The sequence below is a fragment of the Sardina pilchardus genome, chromosome 8, assembly GCF_963854185.1.
Source record: "Sardina pilchardus chromosome 8, fSarPil1.1, whole genome shotgun sequence".
In the NCBI taxonomy this organism is placed as follows: domain Eukaryota; kingdom Metazoa; phylum Chordata; class Actinopteri; order Clupeiformes; family Clupeidae; genus Sardina; species Sardina pilchardus.
Window position 1 is genome coordinate 31,453,103 of NC_085001.1, and position 19,740 is coordinate 31,472,842.

Consider the following 19,740-nt stretch of genomic DNA (forward strand, 5'->3'; position numbering starts at 1 on the left):
AATTTTGGACATATGATCTCATTTCCAACTTTGAAACGAGGTCAACGTTGGAAATTAGGTCCTATGTCAAAACATCCAAACTATTCCTTTAACTTTTGGCAATGTTGCAGCAAATTTGCAACAATGTATGAAAATTAGGTTTGTCACCAGAGGTTCACTGGAAGTTTGCCATTATTGGCTAAGTGTGGTGGTAGGTGGATTATAGGAGGAGTAAACTTCTGGCAATATTCTCTAGTGAACTCATTCATGTTTGCTGAAAATCTGCTGCTGCAAAAAATATTTAGAAAGGGTTATCGGACAAAGTTAAAACATGCAACCATTGGACTTAATCATAAATAAAGGGCATTTCCATTGAAAATAAATAATAAATCTTTTCCAAAGACTTGATTCCAACCTTTTATGAAATCACTTTCAGGTTATAGGATAAGATTGGTTCAAATGGTATGGCTGTCTCCCTAAATACAGAGCGGGTCTATGCTGAGATAATTAGACAAGCAAATCACAGAGATCTGCTCTGGATGCTTACTTGACAAGTATACTTCCCATCAAGAAGTACGGACTAGATTTAATGTCATAGAGACAGAGGAACAGTGAGCTAAAATGTTGTTGGGTATCTCCCTACAATCAATCCCCCAGCCACAGACATGTCAACAGTTTTCAAAATTCTACAACTGATGGTGGTGATGGACCATGTCTACACAAACATAGCTGATGCGTACAAGGCCACTCCTCTCTCCCACCAAGGACACTCAGATCACCTCTCATTCTTTCTACCAAGTATTCAGCACTCATCAAACCTGTGGAACCTGCAGTGAGGACAGTCAACGTGTGGCCAGCGGGAGCTGACTCGGCACTTCAGCAGCGTTTTGAAAACACTGAGAGAGAGTTCGAACTCACCCATGACTCCCACACGGACGTTGATTAATTTGCCTCCGCTGTTGTGGACTGTACCAACTCCAACATCAACAATGTCACCACCCTCAAACAGATCACATAAAGCGCTTTCTGCTCTTTGCACTTTTGGTTAGACGCATAAACTGCATTTCGTTGTCTTTGTACTTGTACTCTGCACAGTGACAATGTTTCAACCGGAAATAACGAAGGTAGAATAGTAGCCTATGATCAATAAGGTTGTCTTGCATTCAGGTTGCTTACATCTCTGGAAAATATGCTTTTTTGCATATATCATGAATTTTCTCTACCAAAATGAAGAGCAAAATCACATAATGAGCCAAGGGCGTGTCTAGGGGGAGGCTGGGGGAGGCAGTGCCTCCCCAAAGATAACCCCTGCCCCAGAGAAATGATCTGCGACGGGCGAAAAATGGACACCTATAGGCCTACTTCTCCATTGGATTAGCCTACTCACGAAGTTCTAGTCATACTGATGCGTGTGACTTGTTGACAGAGCACAATCTTAGCTTTCTGGAATTAAGATAAGGGTTCGCGAGAAAATCAACATGAGTACGTGACATGTAATAGGCCTACAGTAGCCTATTAACATTACGCGCGTTATCGCGACGGGCAGAACATGCAAAATGCACACCCATTCTTCTGTGTTGGATTGCTCACGAAGTTCTAATCACACTGATATCACATGCATATTACCTGATAGAGCACGATCTTAGCTTTCCGATGGTGTTAAATACTAGTTGCTGTAATAAACAGTTCGGGAGAAAATCAACCTGAATTTACAATGTAATCACTTTTACATTCAATCTCCACAACATTACCCTCAGTGGAATCTCAAGTTCTTTGTTCAACCCAACACGTGGCAAACCATATCAAAATAAACGGCAGACCTTACCAAATACGAGGATATGAAGCATTCATTGGTTCAATAAGCCATTCCCGAGTAATCCATTTTTTTAAATTGCTGCACATATTTGGTCTCCAACTTCAGTCTGTAGCACCCCACAATAATCACTGCATGAATGTTGTGCTCTTCCACTTGTTTGGTTTTTGAACGTTTATTTAAACTAGCCTACAAAGAATTACATAGAAAACATAAGCATTGCTTCCACATAATATGCATTATGCCTATTTAAACTAGCCGAATATCATTACTGAAGCCTAATTACGCTCACGTTCTCTTAAAGTGACAGGCACTCGATGACATTAAAGATTTTGTAAGTCAATATGACAATCGTCTAAAATGTGAGTCAAAATAAAAATCTATACCGGTAGGTCCTAACTTACTTTAACTAATTAGCCTACTCATAGGCTATCATAAATAATGTAAACTATGAATTTCAAAATGTTTGAAATAGTACAAACAAGCCACCTTTTTACTAAGTGTGTGTTGGGGGAAGTATGCCTTGTAATGTCTTTGATCTCCACTGGTGTGGTGTGGCTCCCAAATCAAGAAAGTATCAAAACGGTTAACTTATTATCAATATCAAAGCAATTGTTACACACTCTTATGTATTTTTCATTGATTATGGCTCCTGACTGATGCATGAGAGAGATAGATAGATAGATAGATACAGTAGATAGATAGATAGATGGATAGATACAGTAGATAAATTGGCTACAGATCATCTGTACCTATTATTGTATTGAATGTGATTTGTATCGGTCACAACGCCACTATAAATGACATTGGGAAACCCATACAGTTATATTTATTCACCTGGTTTAACAACTCCCACATGTTTATAGTCTGGGGCCTAGGCTATGGGCCCCGTGTGTCTGCAAAGTGGCCATGCGCTGAAAGATTGTGCTGATACCTTTGCACCCATTTTTTGTTGCCACCCCAAATAAGCCAAATGCCCCCCCAAAGATTACATCCTGGTAACCCCTCTAGAGCCAACATATGCATGGAGACATCAAGCCCCACATATGCATCATCAGTAGCCTAACTAGATGTACCGCAAAGCAGTACAAAATATGACTGCCGCGGAGTCCTGCACATTCTCTCAAGTCAGGTCAAGTCAAGTCAAGTCAAGTTTATTCATATAGCGCATTTCATACACAGAGGTCATTCATGTGTGCAGACCGTGTGTGCCTGCTTATGCCTGCCTGTCTACTCTGTGTGTGTGTATGTGTGTGTGTGTGTGTGTGTGTGTGTGTGTGTGTGTGTGTGTGTGTGTGTGTGTGTGTGTGTGTGTGTGTGTGTGTTTTAAGTCCAAGGACTAGGCTACAAATGACGTCCTACAAAAGTGACGACAAACCCCCAAAAGGGCAACTCAGTTAGCAGTGTATTCTCCCAGTTTCCCACCTCTTATTCCCACATGACGTGATGTGAATGATAGTATTTTCACTGGGAAAAATGTTTTTCCCATGCGCATGAACGCACCCATTCGCCATTGGCTGACGCCACTGGCTGACGTATGTATCCCTCGTACTTGATAGGTTTGGGTTTGGGGTCAATGTTTCCGGGTAATCACAGTCTCTCCGACAGACAAACGTCAAGAGCAGGTTCTGTACGCTGTGTTTACCTCTCGTCTCTACCGTTAATCGGACACACCCCAGCAAAATGATAACTGCGATCCTCTCCAGTCTGGTAATTTCCACTATTCTCTCCGTGGGTAAGACGACGTTTCTCTTTGTAATCATATACTTCCCGCGTCCACTGCAACAACATAGGCTACTTCTTCCTAAAAATCCCAGGAATAATAGTATGTGTGTATCGGTTGTGTTCACAGTTGTGTGGTTCTTGTGGATGATATGGATTGCCATCTTTAATAGGCTACTATACAGTCACATAAATGTAGCCTTCATCTGAGTAAAAAATGAGCTATGATAATAGCAATATGATAATAGGATTTCAGCTATCTAAGTAATACTTTGACCTCTGATTGTGTGTGTGTGTGTGTGTGTTTAGGGCAAACAAGAGTGGTGGTAGATTCTTTCCCCAGAGAAGATAAAGATGTTTCAATTTTGGTGAGTCCACCATACTCACACTCTTTTGGCAAGGCTTGTTTTACTTTTAGGTGCTTCTGTGTATTTATTGCCTTATCTGAGTGATGGGGTGGGGTGGGGTTCACTTAGGTGTTTCATGTAAAGACGTTTTGTCTCACTTCTCCATACTCAAAAAGACTTAGAAACCACACATTTCCCTCTTCTGTTTTCATATAGGCATTAAAGAGGAAACTCGCCAGTGCCTGCACGTGTGTGTGTCAGTGTGTGTGTGTGTGTGTGTGTGTGTGTGTGTGTGTGTGTGTGTGCGTGCGTGCGTGCGTGCGTGCGTGCGTGCGTGCGTGCGTGCCCGCCACTGTAAAAGAGATATTTAGGGTGAATGTTTGTAGTAAGTAACTGTAATGAGTGTCCAGTGAAGGTCAGTGAAAGCAGACAGTGTAGTAGAGCTTATCCCTATACAGGCCACTCTACTCTGAACAGCTGACTGAAATCAGAGACGTTAGCATACTCCTGATTAACTAATGTGGTTTGGTAAGTAAATTAGCAGTGCCACTGATGAGTATAGTGATGGAACCCTGCAGGGGGTGAACAAGAGATGCCCTGTGTTAGGAGGTGAAGTCAATTTTGTGTGTTGGGGGAATAGAGAGAGAGAGAGAATGTAGATTTGGGAAGCTGTTTGTGTGTTTAAAAGAATTAAGGGAGAGAGAGTATAATGTTTAATGTCTGATCGAGGGTAGTTAGTTCAAATCCTTTCCTAGCCATGGAGGTAGGGCTATGCCAGGTTTCTGTGGTGCTAAGCAAGTGAGAGTTGTAGAACCCCCCTGGTAGGTACATGTATGTGTACTGAACAGTTTATTCAGGTACAGGACGTTAGGTTTAATACAGATGTGTACCAGATGCAGTCTTTAACAGTAAAATGTTTTGGTGTGCGCATCACCAAATATTGTCAGGTAATCTTAGGCTAGGAAGGAGAGGTGCAGGCAACTATGTTTAAAGCTAATGGAGAGAGAGAGAGAGAGAGAGAGAGAGAGAGAGAGAGAGAGAGAGACAAGGGCACAACACACATTTAATCCAGAGTAAACATATTAGGTAACACTTTAGTTTGGGGTGTCGCTGTTACAGTGTACCTACCTAATTAGGTACAGTGGTACAACCTGTGTAACAACATGTACTATCAGGTACTACCATTGTACTTGCCTCATGTATTTGTGGGTACCTACATATAGTTGTTACATTGTAATACTGAGTGCTTTTACAAAACTTCGCCAATTTGCCTACATTTTTCATCAGAGACAAAGGGCTGACCTGAGACCTGTTGTATGGGGTAAATCTGGTCATGAAAGATCTGATATACAAACCATTCTTAGCTCCAGTCAAGAGGTCATTGTCTTCAGTGTACATGTAACAGTTGTGCTGCTACAACCTTGTTACGGGTTTATGTCACTGTATCAAAGAGTAATAAGTGTGTACCAACACAGTTGATACATGTGCTACATAGGGTAATGGCAGACATGTTGCAAGACATCAAAGACACAACATACATGTCATATGTGCATGCAAGTAATTAACTGGTACATTTAACAGGTTTATTCCACAGTATCAAAGAGTAACAAAGGTGTAGCAGTGCAGCTGTTACATTTATCAACTGTACAATGTATGTTTACCCACAAATACATAATGCAAGTACAATGGTAGTACCTGATAGTACATGTTGTTACACAGGTTGTACCACTGTACCTAATTAGGTAGGTACACTGTAACAGCGACACCCCAAACTAAAGTGTTACCACATATTATTCTGCATGTTTATCTATGCATAGGAATATGCATGTGTGTGTATGTGTACATGTAATATGTGTGTGTGAGTGGTTACAAACCTATGGGAATAAAAATGAAGCACACACATCCAAGTTCTAAAATTGGGTGCTGGACGAAATGGACATAACAAAATCAGTTAAGGAAGTCCAAGCACCAATAGCTCCCAATACTATTGTCGCTTGTAACGTTTTGCCTGGGGGGGAAAAGCAATTTCTAGCTAACATTACTGTGCTAACAATTTCTAGCTAATATTCTCGCTTTGAGAAGTCAGATTGTCAGTGTCAGAAGTCAGAAGTATGTGTCACGAGTTTGCAGTATTAATTGTCTCGCCAGGTCTTTCTATGGCTCAGGCCAGGCCAATACATGAATGAAAACCGAAGAAAAAAAGTACAGAGAACATGACCTTGTTGTCCTCAACTAGATACTACATGCCCATGGATTAATTAAGAAGCATAAGAACAACTCCATTGAACAATAAGCCTGAGGTCTTATCACGTATTACGCCTTGAAGCAAAACTCTCGCCAGAATGCGACCTAAGGTCTTTTTTTTTTAATGCACCCGAGTCTTTTCGTTTAATTACGACGTTAGTGCCACTTTTAAGTTTTCAGGTCAAATGGCTTTTTGAATGAGAGTACTAGGGACACTATGATGATCGCATTAAACATTTTCAAAATCGCTGTTTTTAAAACAAATAAAACATGAATCTTGCTTGAAGTATCACCAGGGTCTCTACACATGAACTCGAGCAGTGAGAACATTGTTTATGTACACAGAGTTTGCTAAAAAGCACACACACACACACACACACACACACACACACACACACGCATAAACACACATAGGCTACACACACAGTAGACTTGCTATAGTCGAGCAAGTGAGTTGTTTAAAACCTTTCTTTTTTTAGCAAACTCTGAACACTAATAATGTTCTTAATGCATTTTGGTGAGAGTTTTGCTTTAAGATAGCAACATTTTTCTTGAACTTGAATTGAACCTGACCCACCTTAAGTGCGCTTAAAGCATACACTTTAGACCGTGTGTTTCAGACTGTTAAAATGGGGCCCTTTGTGTCTAAGCTTGTGATATTCATGGGCATTTGTAGTTTTTTTGTTCAAACATAAGCCTTTGCAATCCTGTAAGTCTGCTCATTCACTTCACTAAAGAGCTTGTGCGCACACAGATACAAACACACAGACACACAGCCATAGACACACACACACACACACACACACACACACACACACACACACACACACACTTACTTTTTGTTGTTGTGATCCAACAGGCAGAGGGTGTGTGTAAGGACTGCACTAAGATAACACAGCTGCTAATGGATGGGGAGTCTCTGAGTGCCATACAGGTGAGGTGTAGCCTACTGAAATACCAGAGGGCGCTGCTCAGTCTCCCTGCTGAGCACACAGACCAAGAGTGTGCTCAGTCACAGATTAGCCATCGGCCACCAGCTCATGGACACACATCAGCGTTTCTCTGTTTAAATCAGCCGTGTGCAATCTCTCCATGTCACGCCTCAAACACGGTTCTGTCTGTGTTTGTCCTCGCTGTAGCGTGAGCTGCTGAGGAAAGCTCTCCATGGAGTGTGCTTTCAGTTACCGAAAGGAGAGACCTCGACCCGTTGCCACCTGATGGTAGACCAACACCTGCCCTCAATAATGAAGGTGATAGCCCCCCCCCCCCCCCCCCCCCACACACACACACCCAAACATTAAGTTGCTACTTAATGCACAAATAATGACAATAATAATAATATACAGTATTTATAAAATATGTATTATACAATAATATGTTATCGACATATTGCTGTTTTTATAATACAGTTTGTAATATGAGGTGACATGATGTTTTTGTCTTGCAGAACCAGACTGATTTGTGTCCACTGCTGGGCTTGTGTCCTATCCAATCATTACAAGAGAACTCAAAGCCTCTGACCAATGGCATGGCTGAGAAAAGCACAGCACTTGTGGGGGGAGGGACCAAGCAGAATACTGAGGTGTGTGTGTGTGTGTGCGTGCGTGTGCGTGCGCGCGTGCATGCGTGTGGGTCTGTGTGTGTGTGTGTGCGTGCGTGCATGCATGTGTGGATGGATGGGTGGATGGAAGGGTGTGGGTTCACGCGCTCGACGAGCAACCTCTATTTTGTGCTATTATTTCCTTGTGCTCTCCAGCTCTAGTCACTGACTCTCTCTCCCCCTCCCTCCAGGACGGCCCTGTCTGTGCTTTGTGTGTGTTGCTCCTTCAGAAGATGGAGAACCTGCTGCCAAAAGAGAGAACAGAGGTTCACACATGCTCAGCTCTCACTTCTCCTTCATCTTTTAATACCAGTTTCATTATTTGTATCTGATCATGTGTGAATGCTGTTCATGTAAATCTACTTCAGTTTTTTTTTTTTGATTTAGACTGGTGGGGCTTGTGGTATCCCACAGGTGTTTCCTTTGAGTTTGCAAATCTGTTCGAACTCTTCAGACTTCACCACACTTCTGCTATCCCACTTGTTCTGTCTACCTGTATTTGTTTCTCGTTGCCTTTCTCATTCAACCCTCCTCTCTCTCTCTCCCTCTCTCTCTCTCTTGAACTCCCTCTCTTGGACTCTCAGGAGGAGATAGTCGAGGCCATGGGGAAAGTGTGCAGCATGTTGCCAGACAAATATAGCGAAAAGTGCAATGACTTCCTGCAGAAATATGGCAAGCAGGTGATCGACTTCCTGTTGTCTGATGCGGCGCCCCATACCATCTGTGTTCTGCTGCATCTGTGCCTGTTTGAGGAGGTGCCACCTAGAGGTCAGCCTTAGAACTACACTCTCATAGCCACATTCAACCCAGTGCCACAATGAAGTCTGAAACGTACTATATTATAACTATCAAAGGATTAAACTCATAGATACCTGGAAAGGTTACAGATTTGAAAGTAAATCTAAACCTTGTGATTTCAGTCACAGACAAGAGCTATTTTTTGTTTTGGATACAGAACTAGATAACTTGACAGAGTGATTTAAATCGATCTAACTGCCTCGAGAACAAGCTGAAAAGGCTGACACCAGACTGCCATTACATGCACCTCAGACATCTTATTGTTGTTCAAAGGTGTCTGTGGAATCAGCTGTTCTCCTCTTTTGTTGTTGAGCAGAGTATGCCCTGGCCTCCGACTGCACCTCTTGTCTCTCACTCTCGGCTCTAATGCGGTTCCACCTTGGGCGGAACGCCACAGAGACGCAGACCGCCTCCCTGCTGCAGAACATCTGCCAGCGACACCCTAACGCGGTTCCTCAGGTACCCCCTACAGAACACCCAAAGCCTACAGCAGCAAAAAACCTTCACAATGGCTTTGAACTGATTTGCTCACTCTGCTTATCCCTGCCCTTATTTTCTCAGTGCGAGGCCTTTATCCAGCTCTATGGACCAAGACTCCCCAGCATTTTGGGGAAACAACATGGTGGTCGGGATGCTTGTGAGGTAAAGCAAATCCAGTTTCTCATTGTACTGAACAACAGAGTACTGTAGATGACACCACAACACATCATTGCAGAGGTGTGGCCTCGTGTCACATGACTTGGACTCGAGTCAGACTCAAGTCACAATTTTGACTTCAGACTCGACAAAATTAGATATGAGAAAGGAAAAGGGATGATCATTACTTACTGATCGTCCTCCCGTTGTTGTCTGACTAAGTGGATCCTATGATATTGTGATGGATCCTCTGATCCTGTGATGTGGTTCAATAGCCTAAAAATGTTTGCCTGCCATTGAGTAGGCTATGTCCTGCTCATTGGAATGCATAAGTAGGTAGCCTATTTGCTAATTCCTGTTGCCATGTTATCTACTGAATACCTCTAAAATGCACATTTAATTCATAATATTCGTAAAAGGCCTGATGTTTCACATAGATGTCATTGATGCACTCACACAGTCACATAAAAATATACACATGCACTATTATGTTTTAAAAGTATATGCAATGTCTTATGTAGGCTTGTAAGTGTAGAGCAGGTATGATTACTGTTAATTTTATCATCCTCATGATAACAGCTCCCCTGTCCTTGCTCCTTTTTTGTATGTAGGCCTACTGTATTCTAGTTTACCACTGCCTAATTTGCCAACATAAAACATGTTTTTTTATTGATATGTTAATCCTTAATGATGACTGGAAACATTTTGACACTGTAAAGGCCTATTCGGACGGGATTAGTTTTATGGGGTGACATCAGGTAAAGTAATAATTACCAGGTAATGTAGTCCCGTCCGGACGCGCCATGTCAGTAAACATAACGGAGTATGTCGGTGACATTTACAGACACTTTTACCTTCCGTAAAACGGTCCGGAGAAATTACCTTAGGTAAAATTAATCCCGTGCGAACGCGACCCTCTGTAAAGATGTCTGTAATATTTCGTCACATCCTGATTTGAAAACAATTCCACCATAGTCTGAATGAAAACATAACATGCTGTGCAGCTCCTAATAGGACGTTAGCTAGTTTGCCTATTAGCTTGATATTGTTAGCCATTTCAAACTACTTATGGCATAACATAAAGCTAACGTTTGCTAGTTTAACCAATTTGTGTAGTCTTTCAAATCTGAAAATGCCGCACGTACCTGACGCAAAGTATCACGTGCACGGCGACGAAGATGTGACGGCAGAACGTAAACGTAGTTACTCCTCCCATGTCAGGTAAAATAACAGAGATGTTTAGTCCCGTCCGAATTGGACATTTATATTACAGAGGTCATATGATAAACCTGCATTACTCTACGTCCCCCCATAAAACTAATCCCGTCCGAATAGGCCTTTACTTGTGAATTGCCAAACAGTGCCTTTGTCCTACCTCTGCATCATTTTAGTGTGTTAAAGTCTGAGGGCTGCAGTTTGAAAAATGTGTTTGGCTTGGCATGCTAAACTGATCTGAGCCATACTGTACCCCTAAGCCCAGTCCATATGTGTTTGTGTTCACTTCTCAGAAAGAGGACTTCTGCCAAAGCCAGCGGTGGGGAAATGTTAACTAGAGCCTTTATCGGTCTCTTCCTAAACTTGAAGAACCACATTTACTGCTTACTTAAATCACTATCAGCATGCGCATCAAAAGCTACATCAGAAGATCATTGAAGATTAATTGCACTAACTTTTACTTTTGCACTAAAACTTTTTACCAAACAATCAACAATAAGAGAACAACCGTGAATGACAGTAACTGTGACTGTTGGAATTGTCCATAATGTTTCACATGCTTCCCACAGCAGCAATGTATGAGCAGTGTATGTGTGTTTGTGTTTGTGTGCGTGTGTATGTGTGTGTGTGTTTATGCCTGCATACTATGAGTTGAAAGTGTGTAACCTAATAGTAACTCAATTAACCATTGGATCCAGCATTCTTACATCTCATTGATGATTGCTCTCTTCACATTCAGGAGGTAAAGCAGAGAAAAGCAGAGAGAGAGGTGGAAATGTAGCCACTATAAGAGTATGGGTTCTGGGCACTAGCTTACTTGAGGTCAGCAATTCCAGTTTACTGTTCATTGACAACACTGTCAACAAACACTTGAAAACGTATGCTCACCCTTATGTTGTGCAGTCACTGCATTTAGGCTGGCATTTTCAGGAAAAATCTCTTTTATAACGACAGTGTTCCTTATAGCCGCCCACAGACATTAAGACTGTGTTGTGTACTACATTGTATTTCTTACGTTTTGAGACAACTAAAGCACTCATCTTCAAGTGCTTGTTGACAGCCATGTCAAAGAACAGGAAACTGATGTACTGACTTCAAGTAAACTAGTGCACAGAGCTCATAGGCATGGGAGATGAGTAGTGTTCCTCTAGCCTGGCACGCCCTCCCAGTGACGCAACGCCTTCAGGCTTTTGCTGCTGGTCTGGTCAACTGCTCATTGAGAAGGATTTCTGAGTTCCCGAAATCTGCGGAACTGCCCCCTTTGGTCGAGAACCAATCAACTTTGAGCAGCTCCAACGGCTCTGGGTAGAGGCGTGTTCAAGGCAGAGGAAAGAGTGTTGTTATTGGTTTAAACTCGGCAAACCGCTTTCTGACATCTACCAGTAGCAAATCGAGGCACTTAAAGGAGGCGGGTCAACCAGCGCTTGCAAGAAACCGTGTTAGCACAGGCTGTTGGTCAGACTAAAGTCTCGCAGAGCCTTTGAAAGTCGATGGTAATCAGGCTAGTGTTCCTCTATGTCAAATGCACTGGTGATCACGTGTGTTAATTTGCCTCATGTGACTGAATCTTCTTTTGCTCTGATCTTTGCTTACTAGCTCATTTGCACTTGTTCTATGCACTGTATACGCGACCAACCAATCTCAGTATTTTATTATTTTGAACTGATGTGATATATCAGGGAGTCAAAACTGCTGTAATTTGCAAATAAAACCGTTTCTGAAAACACAAAGCTTTGTCTGGTTTAACGGAGTGGCAGTAGCGGTAGAGCTTTTGGATAACCAGCACAAAATATATTTCATTTGTCATTTTCATCACAGCCTCTACATGAATGCTCCATCAGTAATACATCATTGCAGCTAACTGACAATTCAGTGTGCTGCCTTCAATACAGCAAGTTCACAGTGGAGTGTAACATACCACATGACTTGAAACTGATCAACTCTAGTAATTAAGGAACCGTGGAAGAGTTCACAAACAGTTTATTCTTCGCACTAACCGTAGAGTAACAAGACACTAACTCTGGATTAGTTTATTCTTAGCATTAACGGAAGAGTAACAAGACACTACCACTTGATCAGTTTATTACAATGGTTGTTAAATACAACCAGTCTGCCAGCTTCATGGAGGAACAGGAAAATGACAGCGTGATTTGTAAATCCCCAGAAATTTGTGTGTGTTTGACCGTTTGGGTTACATTACAGTATGTCAGAAAAGGAGGAAGCGATACAGGCTTTTGTGTTTCAGTGCAAATGATCACACATCCTGTCTTACTTTTATTTCAGTTGATGCTCTTATGGTGTTAGAGTGCTGAACATTGCTATTGTTATAATATAGGTTGCTTTGGATAAAAATTATTTTCAAGAAACTATAACCATCTGCCTGCCAGAGTAACCATGACACTTTTGATGGGAACAAACCTAAAGCTCCAGTAAATGAGCTTACTGACCTACATGATGCAGGAATGCCTTCTTATGGCTGTATACAAGCCTCACAGAAAGGGGCAGCAGTGGCCTATGGGGCAGTGAGGACTATGGCGTAAGAAACCCAATGGAAATTTACCAACGTGCCTGAACCTCAATAAAATCAACATGATAGCTCACAGATGCACCCTTGTGGCACTATTAAGAATTACAAACACTACACTGTTTTGCCACAAGCAATAGAGTGACAAATTGTTGTTTTGTTTCTTTATCCTGACTCTTTTTACGAGTTTGTTCTGGGTGGGGTTGATAGGAAGGTTACTACTGTTGCAATACCACCTTGCTTAAAATAATACAAATACACATTAAAACCCCCATATGATTTATAACATGGATACATGTTCACTTCATCTCCCTGATCATACTGTGTAAGAGTGAAAAGAATTGTTCAAAATGACTGAAATTGTATCATGTTTGTAGTCAGTTTATTCCGTGACTCAGCAGGTAGAATTTCAGATAGCATTGTTGGGCAGCATTCCTGAGACCTAATTATTACATGCCCTTTGTTTCTTTCAATAAGCTCATGAGCTGATTTTTATCTGCTACAATAACAGCCTTTGGAGCTCAAAACAAGAGTTTCAGGTTTGAGAAGGTAAAACATATATGTATAAAAAAAACAAAACAAAACAAATGTTCAGTATCCACACAGCAGCAAGCATGCCAAAATACTCAGTCTCTTAGGCTCCTGTGTGACTGTCCTCGTCCTCTTCACTCTGTCTCCTCTTCCAGATCTGGACACAACAAATGGATTCAATAAATCTGGTAGACAGACCTGGTAAACTATTTGAAGACGCGTATGAGTTTGAATACGATTCTTTGAGTAAAAAGGTACCTGTATGTACGCCTCAGACAACGTGATCATCTGGGGAAGAATATCTGTGACCTGTAGATCCTGAAGCTCATACCATTTCCCTGTGCCCTGCAACACAAACACACAGACATTCAGATTTGGCCTTCACAAAGGTCCCTCAGTAGCAGACAGACAGACAGACAGACAGACAGACAGACAGACAGACAGACAGACAGACAGACACACACACACTTACATGATGTAAAACGTGGATCCTGTAGGATCCTTCTGTGGGTTTCCCATCATGCACCACGTTGGCTATGAGGTCATAGGTGGTGTGTTTCTCTGTAGCCTGGGCCTCTTCGGTCAGATACTCACGCAGGTCCACACTCCTGTAAAAACACACACACACAATGTTCTATAGTGAGTAAGAGTAAGAGCTCCTTGCCAACGGATACTGATGGATAAAGTAAGACAATAATTTCTCCTAATGGCAACAGAAAAAGACAAAACTCTATATAGTCACACAATACACTTAGTTCCTGTTTGGACATTAACATTCAGCTTCACCAGAGACTTTCTAATGAGACACAGCACTCAAAGAGTCCTCCATAGAAATGTATGGGGTTAGTTCAGAGCGCCAATATGCCCGTTGTCTACACATATCCTGCCCCTTCCCGTTATGGAAGTAACCAACTGCAGTTTTGTCTTTTTTACTCTAATCATCTGAATAGGAAAACAACTGCCTGAAGCAGGTTACCAAGATGGTCACTTGCCTAAGGACTTTGGCTTAAAGGTGAATTATGCACGTTTTTTTTAGCTTAATTTGCCTTAACTAATCAGCTTCAGAGTCATTGGAATGGTTATTTGACTTATTTCGGGTTGAATGACGGCTGTCTCGCTTCCCTCTTGCGCCTCTGAGCATGCAAGTTTTTGCCACTGGGACGGTGGCACTGACTAGCAGAAAGTCTCCAGCCTCGCAATCATGCTCATGAAAAGGCAGACTGACCGATTGAGGAGTGTTGTAAAACATACACGCTAAAGCTGTAGGAGAAGCTCTGTAGAGAAATCTGCAAGCGCAAAAATGAGGGAAACCGATGGTGAAATTGCCAAACCTGCATAGTTTCCCTTTAACTAAGTGATGTATCAGAGTGAATTAGTGTAAATGTGTGAGTGAGAGGCCTGAACCTTCAGTGAAAGCCTGGTTGTGTGAGACTGCTGCATGTGTTAGTATGAAAGCTTGTGCATCTGCATCAGAGCTTGACAGCAACATCATTCAACACGTGCAGGTAAACAAACCTTTGTAGCATTAGTCAGTCTGTGTGAGTGTGTGTCCATTCTAAACATGGCCATGGGTGTGTGTGGTGTGTCTATGTTAGCCAGCATAAGTGGGTAACTGACGTGATGGGGAAGTTCACAATGGTGGGGTTCTTCTCCACAAAGAAGTTGTTCTTGGTGAACCTCTTGATGTAGAAGATGAGGTATGGGGGCAGCCGAATCAGCTGGAAACGCTTCAGGAAGTTCTCCTTGTACGTCTTATACTCCTGCCAACAACACAGCAATACAAGTAGTAAATGTAAACATACTGTAGGTATACAATACCATGTGTGCGCTCAGTGGTTGTGAAATGTGGCAGGATGATGAACAGAAACACATTAGTTTTGATGAGTGTATATACAGTGTCACTGTGTTGTCTCTGTAAGGTTTGGGCAGCCGTGGTGTACTGGTTAGGGTTGCCGGTTCGATCCCCGACCAGTCCACCACGGCTGAAGTGCCCTTGAGCAAGGCACCTAACCCCTCACTGCTCCCCGAGCGCTGCTGGTTGGGCAGGCAGCTCACTGCTCTGGGTTGTGTGATTCACCTCACTGTGTGTTCACTGTGTGCTGTGTGTTCACTAATTCGGTTAAATTGGGTTAAATGCAGAGAACTGAATTCCCCTCACGGGATCAAAAAAGTATATATTCTATTCTAGCGTGTGCGTGTGCGTGCGTGTGTGTGTACCTTCTCTGTGTTGCCGTTGAACTTGGTGAGGATGTTGAAGAGGGGGACCTGTGGGATGATGAGCTGCTCTTTCTCGTCCTTGTAGAGCGGTGCGGTGGGGAGGTCAAGGGTCAGGTAGAGGAACGGAGCCTCGCTCATCACTTCCTGGTAGTCATCAGTCAGCAGGAGGGCCTCTTTCTCCTCTGGGGGCTGATCACATCACACACACACACAGACAGACACACACACACACACACACACACACACACACAACTGAAATGAGATGGGCTAATTGGGAAGCTTCACATAGTGAAGTTCCAGTCACCTTCAGTTGAGTAACAACTTAGAAATACATGCTTATTTACATTTGTTTGAGTATAGAGGGAGAGTAGCAAAGAGTGAATGTGTGTCCCTCACCAGGTCAGGATGAGGCAGTTTCTTAGAGAAGATCCGCATGGAGCCCTGGAACACTTTTGTGATGATGGCTGCAAAGAAGGCAGAATTTCACATTTTTGAAAAAGGGCAAAGTGTGAACATATGTGTGTTTCATATACACATTCATGCATATATTCACATACACACACACGCATTCTGACACTCAAAACTGTATCAAGATATTTAAAAGAAACACCCACACACACACACAAACACACACTTACATGGTTTCTTCTTGGTGCCACCCAAAGCACCATGCAGAGCATTGAGGAACCAAGACAGGAAGTCCACAGAATCCCCTGTGGAAGCACACAGATCGCAATGTGTCAACATGCGCACAAGTAACATTAAAACCAACCACTCTAATCATTTTTAATTACACAAGTAAAGACAATCAATTAATCCATGAAGACAAATAGAGCTCATTCTTCTTTATTCTTTACACAACATTATCTCAAAAGACTTGTAAAAGTATGGAAAAAAGCCATAACTATTGTTGTGTGTGTCAGCCTTTAAGAGACCATTATCACAGCTGCCAAATAAACACTCATTCCTGAGGACCTGAAACACAGATGATCTAGGAACAAGCACACACTCCACCTGGTGGTGTAAACAAACATCTTCTAAAACGGATAGCTCCTGTCCTTGATTATGATTGGCTGAATCGTGTTTGATGCTGTTGTAAAATCCAACACAAACATCCAATGCATGACTGCATTTCGTTCTATAGTACTGCTCTACCACAACTTCATACAAAGGTTAGAGTAGCTGCGTCTTGACGTTGTTTGGCAATCATTCAGGTAGAGGAAATATTATCTATGAATAAATCGTTGCTCATTGCTGTGCCTTTATTTGAAATGATATATGTAGTATCCGTTTTAGAAAAGCAATAAACTACTCGAGGCCTCTCAGCTGGAATTAAACAAGGCCGTCCTACCCTGTTTGGTGATCTGGAAGTTCTTCTTGGAGCAGAGCACCACAGCCTGCAGCATCTCGTGGGGCGAGACGTGGGCCTTGAAGTTGCGCGGGTTCCACAGCTTCCTCATCAGCTCCCCGAAGCGCTGCACCAGCAGGAACATGATGTCGCCCGGGGGCCGGCGAATCTCGCGGTAGTTCTCCTCCTCCAGGAAGTAGTTCCTCAGGGGAGGTACATTAGACAGGGCCTTGAAAGAGAGAAAGAAAGAGAGAGAGAGAGAGAGAGAGCGGGAAAGAGAGAGAGAAAGAAAGAAAGAGAGAATCATTTCAATCTATAACCCAAAGTTATGTATACTGTAGGTAGGACACATTTCTTAATCAGCATGTGTATTTCTGTGTGCATAGTATACGTATCTAATGCTAGACTGGGTAAACCTAGCCTGATCTGCCAGCAATTGGATTTCGCACTGCAACACATCTATCTCTCCTGCTTCCTGTCCATGTTTGCTGGATCCAATCACAACTGGCTTATCCAACAGGCGCACCCAGATCGTTGGTCTGATTGGTTGAAGGACTATCCAAACGTATAGTCATTTGAACTACAGTATGCCCACTGATCACGCCTCTTGTGCAGTAGAAATACAGCACAGACTCCCCAGACTAATGTTCAATCTTAAAAGATTGAGCTTAGTATGGTGATAGCCAGACTATCGATGCATCTCTATCTGAGGACCTCAACTGGTGTAACTGAATTGCCATTAATAGTCCAGTGACTTGCATAGCATTTACAGACGTGTTTGATGGACTAAGAAAATGAGTATGATCTCCATGTGTACCTGTAGCACTGCATTGGCATAGTCATTGGCTTTGATGTTGTTGAGCCCCACAATGCCAGGCAGATAGGTTGTGCCATCGTAGGCACGGTAGAGACGGCCCTGCTTGTCCAGTCCGCCAATATGCTGGCGAGTAAATGTGGGCTTCAGCACGTACTGCAGTGTTTGAGAAAGGGAGGGAGGGGGAGCGAGAGAGAGAGAGAGAGAGATGGCAAGAGACAAAGATACAGAAAGAGAGACAGAACACAGTGAGATACACACAATAATTTATCATTAATTGAAGATTGATGAACTTGCACATAACTATCAGCAAATCTTCATGATTTGCTTCAATGTGTAATCCCTTACCACGAGGTCTAAGGAATGCTTGTGACTAGCGGCACTAGGATTACTTGAGTGGTTGATAGCTAGTCAGTGTATGAATATGCATTAATGTGTGCTGCTGTATGCTTCTGATTGTAAGTACAGATGCAATTACAGGTATAGCTAGTACTTTAACGCATTTATGTGAACTCACCGTGATATCTTCTAGCGAAGAGTCAATGATCTCGTAATTGTCAGGCAGACAGTAGAATTTGAGTGTGTGCAGATTTAGGAATACATGGTGAGTGAACTGTACACTGTGTGTGTAGGCGTGAGACTTCTGTCCTCTCCCTGTAAACACACATACATACACACACACACACACACACACACACACTCTTAATCAAGGACTACTGCAGAGTCAGGGTCAGAAAATCAAACATTTGGCCTATATGGCCTGTACATAATATGTATGGTAGATGAAGACTCACCCTGGAAATACTTCCCACAAACTAGACAGGCATACACATTTATGTGGGACAACGAAATGGAGCACAGCTTCTCAAAGTCGAAGTCCAAAACACTCCTGAAAAAAGTAGCCAGCATGAGTTATCATGTCAAAATGTCCTGTATAGGAGCCCACTTTGTGTGTCTGTTATCTGTTAATGACAATAAGCTTCATGACATTAAGAGAGAAAAAATTATGCATCCAAACTCTTTTGAGAGACAGGAAGTGTGTGAGCAAGAGTGAGAGACACATAAAATGGTGTGCCTGTCTTGTCTGTTTACCTGTTGATGGTGTCAAGGTAGGGGCAGTGGCGACTCCTCTTGTCCTCGACATCATGCCCTCGACCCACTTTTACAGGTACTGTTGATTCACATTGATAGGGGAAAAAAACATTCCAGTACATCAATCAAAATCTTATTACATCATTAATGTTAACAACAAAATCAGATCAATAAATAATTGTGGTCACTGGTTAACAAGAATGTGACGTGCTAACTGAAATTAAAGGATACATTAATGGAACATTAAAGGATAGATTCATGTGGAAATTAGGCACTTCAGTTACCATAAGTCATAACATTGCGTCTTCGACAAAATCACAAGGAGTTCTGGTTAACATTAGGCTACACAAGTAGCCTATTCAATAGCTAGTCAAATGACTAAAAGCCAGATGTGTCACGGAGACAATGTATCCTATGTTTGGAACACAAACTAATGCAACTGCATAACAACAAACATCTCCGTCTTTACATCACTTGCGACTACATGTTGTTTATTTAACTACTAGATGGGTAATGTTAGCTTATTACAAGATAACTGCTACAATTGCATGCTTTGCTAACGAGATAGACAAGTAAATCATACACGATACTGAAAGTTGTCCCTAAGTTACCATCATCGTCGTCTTCGTCAATGTCACGTTCACGCTTTATGGTCGCCATCCTCTTTATGAGCACGTCTTTTGACGCAGTAAATAGAGGGGTAATTAAGAAATATATGCACTAATGTTGTTTTAATACACCAACTATGTTTGTATGGCCGAAAGCACTCTGAATCTCCCGGTTACGACCAGGTTACGATCAATGGTTACGACACTTTTACGGCAGTTCAAGCCAACCGAAATCTTACCCAGAGTGATTGT

General features: G+C 42.3%; 2 protein-coding genes across 2 annotated transcripts; one reads left to right on the forward strand and one right to left on the reverse strand.

Moving 5' to 3' along the window:
• The first annotated feature begins 3,371 nt into the window (after positions 1-3,371).
• sftpbb (surfactant protein Bb) lies at positions 3,372-12,084 on the forward strand. The gene is made up of 10 exons (XM_062543611.1): positions 3,372-3,527; positions 3,824-3,882; positions 6,965-7,039; positions 7,245-7,355; positions 7,553-7,687; positions 7,897-7,971; positions 8,290-8,473; positions 8,820-8,962; positions 9,065-9,145; positions 10,648-12,084. Exons 1-10 carry the CDS (start codon positions 3,476-3,478, stop codon positions 10,690-10,692), a joined length of 960 nt encoding a protein of 319 aa, XP_062399595.1. The 5' UTR covers positions 3,372-3,475; the 3' UTR covers positions 10,693-12,084.
• A 1,154-nt stretch (positions 12,085-13,238) lies between these two features.
• On the reverse strand, positions 13,239-19,670 carry usp39 (ubiquitin specific peptidase 39). Its single transcript, XM_062543610.1, has 13 exons — positions 19,492-19,670; positions 18,881-18,959; positions 18,583-18,677; positions 18,306-18,442; positions 17,792-17,944; positions 16,978-17,203; positions 16,265-16,339; positions 16,023-16,090; positions 15,627-15,815; positions 15,027-15,169; positions 13,882-14,017; positions 13,668-13,754; positions 13,239-13,566 (listed from the first exon to the last, which is right to left on the reverse strand). Exons 1-13 carry the CDS (start codon positions 19,538-19,540, stop codon positions 13,513-13,515), a joined length of 1,491 nt encoding a protein of 496 aa, XP_062399594.1. The 5' UTR covers positions 19,541-19,670; the 3' UTR covers positions 13,239-13,512.
• Between the last annotated feature and the right edge of the window lie 70 nt (positions 19,671-19,740).

What these genes read in the sequence shown, in the direction of transcription:
- sftpbb (XM_062543611.1), top strand. Translation starts at nt 3,476, where the DNA reads ATGATAACTGCGATCCTCTCCAGTCTGGTAATTTCCACTATTCTCTCC. An exon ending in GGACCAAGCAGAATACTGAG is followed by an intron (nt 7,688 to 7,896) that starts GTGTGTGTGTGT and finishes CCCTCCCTCCAG; the next exon opens with GACGGCCCTGTCTGTGCTTT. An exon ending in GTGGTCGGGATGCTTGTGAG is followed by an intron (nt 9,146 to 10,647) that starts GTAAAGCAAATC and finishes TTCACTTCTCAG; the next exon opens with AAAGAGGACTTCTGCCAAAG.
- usp39 (XM_062543610.1), bottom strand. Translation starts at nt 19,540, where the DNA reads ATGGCGACCATAAAGCGTGAACGTGACATTGACGAAGACGACGATGAT. An exon ending in CTTCGCTAGAAGATATCACG is followed by an intron (nt 17,945 to 18,305) that starts GTGAGTTCACAT and finishes CAAACACTGCAG; the next exon opens with TACGTGCTGAAGCCCACATT. An exon ending in ATTGTGAACTTCCCCATCAC is followed by an intron (nt 14,018 to 15,026) that starts GTCAGTTACCCA and finishes GTGTTTTTACAG; the next exon opens with GAGTGTGGACCTGCGTGAGT.